Here is a 6,331-nt window from a genome sequence, read left to right as displayed (position 1 = left end):
AGAACAAATACACCATTGCTCGAACTAAATAGCCAAAGAAGCCCAAACCTTTTGACTCTTCTAAGGCCCACTATAAGTGTGAAGTGTGTGTAAGTGTATCTGTGAGTGCGTGCATATCTTTGTATAAGCCAGGTATCTTGGTAATAAGAAAAGTCCAGCCATTTGATATAATATCATGGACCAAAACCATTTTCATTAACAAACATGAACTTGTTTTCATCTCTACAACCCACATATATATAACTCTTCATCCTCCTCTATGTTATTATAGTTTCACTTGCATCTAATGGCTTGGTCTTCTTAGGAGAAACAAAAGGAAGACTCAAATCTGTTCTTATTTCTCAAGGTGTGTGGCCTCTTTGTATGCTTTTCATAAGTGACTTCGAAGATGAAATGGTTCCTAAAATCCCAGAAAGACAGCCAAAAGCTATGAGGATCAAATTGAGTGCTAAAATAGGTTTTGATAACCGAGACCAATAGATTTTGAGGTAGAAGGCACAAGGGAATGTAATGGAAATGCTAATACTAACAAGGGAGCCAGTTAGGCCAAGAACATGTTCAAAATATGGGATTGAGAGAGCTAATCCTAGGATCCCAATGAGTAGCAAGGACCCTACACTACCCCTTATGAACATCCTCATCCTGGTACCCATGGAACAAGGAAGAACATGCTCTAGTTGCATTGCTATCGGTGCGAATTCGAGTGCATATTTGGTCATAGGTGTCAGCACAGTTGCCCATAGCGCAATCTTTGTAACAATGAGGTGTCGAGGCATGCTGAGGGTAATCTGGGAGTTCACTTCGGGCCCAAACAACTTGGCTCCCATGAAGGCGAGAGTGGTGTATAGGATTGTAACAAGGATGAAGCTCACAATCGATACCTGAAAAAGGGAACAAAAAATTATGTGATTAGGAAACTTCTAACCCCATCAAAAGTGCTTTAAAATAATTGACGGTGGATGATTCTTCAACTTGTAAACTGGAGTTGGAGAGGATGATCCCTTCAGCATAGAGATCTTCCTCACCAAAAATCATCCCATTCCGAAACTTCTAACACCAGTTTACACAACACATTGGATAAAATGTTGGATCTTGATCCTGTTCCTATATATAGGTCTCGTTCAAGGGACATCTACAGGTGACGATTATTTTTACATCTCTCGGATGCCATCCATTTTACAAGATCCAACAGCATCTGGTGGTGGTGTAGAAAACATTGGAAAAATGGACAGCATCTGGGTGGTTATGTAAAAATAATTGTCAGCTTTAGATGTCCCCTGAACATGTCCCTATATATATATATATATATATATATATATATATATATATATATATATATATCAGTTTGTTGACATGTTCTAGTGCAACTTTGACATCATAGTTCCATGTCGAGCTTACCCGTAAGAAAAACAAGAAAGAAAGAAGAGCTTTGATGAATTGTGTTCCTTTACTCCCAAATCTATATATCCTTTCTTTTGGTGGGTTTGTGAGGGTGAGGGGGTTAGTAAAAGAAATTACCTTGGTGAACTTAGAAGGGTCCTCCATAGCTTTGTAAATGTTAGGGAACACAATATGACCAGCAAAGCTGAAGATATAAAGACCAGAAATAGCAGGAATCTTATGTAAATGAAGCACAGGAATGGTATGGTTAGCCATAACACCACCAAAAGCTGCAGTGCATCCAACAGTTATAAAGATGAGAAGTGACATGAGAATTCCCGCAATCGAAAGGAACGAAATTGAAGACAGATCTCTGAGCCAAAGACTAGGCAATGCTACTAAAACAGCCATCACCGTAAGTATCTGTGATGTAGAGAGATGCATCCATGGAACATTAAGGTGTGTACCAGCAAAAACTGTGGACAAGTTATCACTAAGAGATATGGTGTAGGAAACAAGGGCCATGAAGATCTCCAAATAGATGAAAGTAGTAGCTATAACTCTTCCTTTGATCCCAAATGCATGTTGTCCAATGTCTGAATAGTTTGAAGAGTTGTTATTGTCTTTGAGACATTTTCCAAGTAGATGTGAAGTGTATGCACATATTATCCCGAGTCCTACAAGGAGGAATGCAGATGACCATCCACCATTCTCTAGGGCATAGGGAGTTGATAATTGCCCAAGACCTGTAATAAAACATCACAAACTTTTTAGAACCACAGATTGACCATTGCTCTTCCATTAGAAGCATAATTTTAGAACTCAGAAAATTTGACATGACCCATTGAGTGGAGTCAACTAAAAAACTCGTTAGTTGACTCGGATGAGTCATATAAAAAGACATTAATTTAAAATTATTTTTATATTTTAAAATAAATCAAAATTTTTGTTCTTTTTTTCCAAAAAAAGATTATATAAAGCCAAATAACTCAATCATGTTTCAGACAAAACTAAGTGCTTTTTTTAGTTGAATTGGCCAAGTTGATAAGTCAATTTCCTGAGACCTATCTCTTTCTCTCTTTTTTTAGCTATGCCACAAATGTTATTTAGTGAATTATCCTTCTTACTACTTACAAAGGCAACACTAAAGGGGTAAAAAGTTTAAAATTTGCAATTCTTCTATAAAGTGCTTCTCACTTTCTTTGTATGTTGAGACCAATGTTTTAAAACTCCAAATTTGACGAGACTTGAATTGAGTCATTTCCTTGGTTATTGAGGCAGGTGACTCAATAAAATCTTAATATTTTACAATTTTAAAATGAGTCGTGCTAGAGTGACCTCAGTGGGGGATACACGTGGGACACCTTGATGTGATGGCGCGTGCATGTCTATAAATGCATTTTACCCATATCTCGGAGAAAATACATCTATGGGCAAGCGCGCGCTACCACGTCAAAATGTCCCGTGTGTGTCCCCCTCTGAGGTCATTCCAGCATTAATCTTTTAAAATATATTTATTCTAGTTTTAAAAATATGAGATATAATGATTTTTATCAAATCAGAGTACGGATTTAAACAGCAAGGGAAATTTTTGAAAGAAGAGAAATAATGATAAAATATAAAATAATAAAAAAAATAGAAAATAAGGGTAAAAAATTAAAAATATATTATAAGTTTTCAAAATATTTTTTGAGCAAAAGAACAGATTGTTGAATATCAATGCATGATAACATATTTTCATGTATAATATATAAAACAATTTTTTCACACATTCACAATCACCCAATCATTGCCATGCTCACTAAGCATAAATCCCTACCAAGTTTGGGCATAAAATATGAACATAAGGAGAAAATATTTACCAATAAGCATTCCAGCCATGTTGATAACAGAATGAGCAAAAGAGCTGTTGTTATTCATATGTTGCTGACCACCATCTTTGATCTTTAACTTTTCATCCTTCTTTCCAGCCTCACACTTGCACACCTTATTCTCCTCCACACAATTATCACAACTAGACCATTTCACTGCTAATTCTCCACCATGAACTGTCTCACTAATAACCTGATTCCGATGAGACTGACGGTATGACATCAAACACGATGATAACCTCTCGATCAACTTATTCCAGTTCCCACCTGACATTTTATCGGTGGATCGTTGGTTGATAAATTAAAACCCAATCAACCGGACCCAGTAAGATACTTTACTTCACTTTGCTAAGAAAAGAAAATGGTTATTGTGTATATATAGGCAAAGGTGATGAATGAGCTTAGAATCTAAAATGGGTTGTATGAAGTAAATGTGCGGTGGTAGTTCGAAGCTATGTTGCAGCCAAAAAAAATTTGCTTGGGAAGTTGTCAAATTGAGAAAGTGGGTTTCAGTTATAAAGTAAAAATAATGTGAGGTGACATTCAAGTTGGTGTGCATAGTAGTGAAAGGAAGAAGTTGGCTTCACGTATACTTGTTCTCTTGTCTATATTCTATGCTCTCTTTCCAGGGTTTTTTCTAACAATTTATTTTGAAAGCTGCTATTGGCACCCCAATTTTTACTTATTACACCCTATTTAAAAATAAAGATTAATGATGGAGATTAAGTAAAAGTTGGGGTGCTAATAGAATCTCTCTCTCTCTTTTCTTTTTTGCTAGGTTTCTAGTTTTCTTAGGTTTCGTATTTTATTCTAATCATAACTGTAAACAACTACTGAAATTATTTGAACGAGTGTTATACTGTTGAGATAATGAGATTATAATTTGAGCCAATTAAACCTTTGTAATAATATTTGAAGAGTGTGATTTAATCTTTAATAGGTGTGTGATATATAATTTAAAAAATTGGGATGTAACAAGTAAAAGTTGGGGTGTCAATAGCAACTCTCATTTTTTTTTTTTTTCCTACTACAAGAAGAAAATGTTATCCGACAATAAACCTGTTAATAGAAATATGAAGTGAACATAATTTTCCCTTATGGAGCAATAAAGATATTATACCTCACAGAAATGAGGGATTTAAAAGTAGAGGCTACTAAAGGTTCTTTGGTACTTGCCCATGTACACATATCATGATCCCCATATGCCCTAGACATGGCATGTGCTAGAATCGTAAATACTTTTTCTCAAGATACACCAGCACATATTTATGGGGATGTACAAATATGTATCCCAAAAGAAAAAATATATATAGTTCTAACCCATGCCACATCACATCACGGGGCGTGTGACAAAGGGGCCATAAGAAAATCACGACTCTTTTAAAATTCATCGGTTTTCAGTCAAGTTCACTTGAATCGATCGTTATTTAAGGTCTCCGCCCAAAACCGATGGAACAAACTCTTCCAGTTAATTTGTAAAATTGGCTGGGTTAAGTATATTACTTTGGAGAACAAAATTATATTTTAATTTATTTAATATATTATGTATTTCTAAATTAACATATTTTTATTTGATTTGAATTGATCAAGTCGGACTCAATTTTTTGAATGGGAATCCGAGTGGAGTTTTTATTTTTAAAACTCGGCTGAGACAACCCAATTTGATGGAATTTGGAGATGCATGATTCGATAAACAAACTCTAAGATTTATCATGCCCACTTGAAAACTCACCAATTCAGATTGGAATATCGTCCAAGTCGTATGTGTTATATCTAAGTTTTCTAATGTTTTTTAAATTTTAAAATTACTTCTTATCATTAATATATATTTAATGGAAAATGCTCGAATATATTTACTGCGATTCTCACAAATATGACGTGGGATGTGCACATAACCATAGATGTGTTTCCTCGCAATACCATAGATGTATGATTATGTATGCATCTTCACGTCAGAATTGTGAGAATCACAGTAAATCCTGTGTCACCCCAGCACGACTCATATTTTATTTACTCACCCAAGAGGACATGTGTCATCAAATTAATTTTACTGATGGGACATCCGAGTTTAGTTAGCTTTCGAGTTTTAAAATTAAAGTTATTAAATACCATGAAAATATTGAATAATAAATAATAAAAAACTAAAAGTAGTAGTATAGTGCTCTTTTACGGATTCTTCTACTTTTGTTCCTGCCAACTAGAATATCATCCAAATTAATTCGGCCTCCATGATCCTTCACTTAGGATTCTCACCATATATTCTTTTTTTTTTTTTTCGGTATATATACACTAAAATAAAACTCATAAGCAGTTTGTTTGGATTTGGATATGTACTTACGTAGCTCAGTTGGTTGACATATTGCGCGTAATGCAACTTTAAAGTTGGCCGCGTAAGTGAATGAGTATATATGCTTATGTAAAGTGCAACACCGACCAGTTGATTAGTCCTTATTAATACTTCAAATCCGAATTATTTTGCAATACAACTAATGTTGTTTAAGAATAAAGTATTGAAAACGATGATTTCCAATGGTCAGTATTTAACACGAATGGTGTCTTTGTTTAATTGCATACATGAGCAGTAAAGGGGACAAAATTTTGAATCTATCCCTTCTACTTATGTCACGTCGACTAGTATTTATCATGAGATCTTATGGCGGAATGTGATAAGATTATGGATCGATTATACAAGTGAGGTGGCTTCTATTATGTCATATGATCTTATGCGACAAATCAATTCCTAGGACAACTTAAGAAAAGAGATTCACTCAATTTTTATTAGAAAACAAGATATTAACATATTATCATCTAACTTGAGTATCAGAGTATTTTTGGTAAGGACTTCACAAATTTGAGGTAGAGAAGAAGATTATGATTCAAGTAGTCTAAGACAGACCTCAAAACATATAGGATTCAAGAAAACTATCACAAACACCATATTGTTTTTTTGCTTGTATATGGGAAAATAGGTTTGATCAAAGAAAATGTCTAATTAGCATGGTTTTAAATTTCATCGAAACTCCCAAAAATTTTAGATAATCCAAAAACAAATGTAAAATCTTGTTTTCATTAATAAAAGA

At 34.4% G+C, this 6,331-nt stretch overlaps 1 protein-coding gene across 1 annotated transcript; it reads right to left on the bottom strand.

Annotated features, from left to right (window-relative positions):
* Positions 1-341: 341 nt before the first annotated feature.
* On the bottom strand, positions 342-3,740 carry LOC147396591 (Transmembrane amino acid transporter family protein). The gene is made up of 3 exons (XM_086450147.1): positions 3,243-3,740; positions 1,519-2,126; positions 342-881 (listed from the first exon to the last, which is right to left on the bottom strand). Exons 1-3 carry the CDS (start codon positions 3,523-3,525, stop codon positions 342-344), a joined length of 1,431 nt encoding a protein of 476 aa, XP_086306273.1. The 5' UTR covers positions 3,526-3,740.
* Positions 3,741-6,331: the final 2,591 nt, after the last annotated feature.

Source organism: Akebia trifoliata, chromosome 8 (genome assembly GCF_017979445.1).
Source record: "Akebia trifoliata isolate Shusen 1 chromosome 8, ASM1797944v1, whole genome shotgun sequence".
Classification (NCBI taxonomy): Eukaryota; Viridiplantae; Streptophyta; class Magnoliopsida; order Ranunculales; family Lardizabalaceae; genus Akebia; species Akebia trifoliata.
This window is presented reverse-complemented; position numbering and strand designations above follow the sequence as displayed.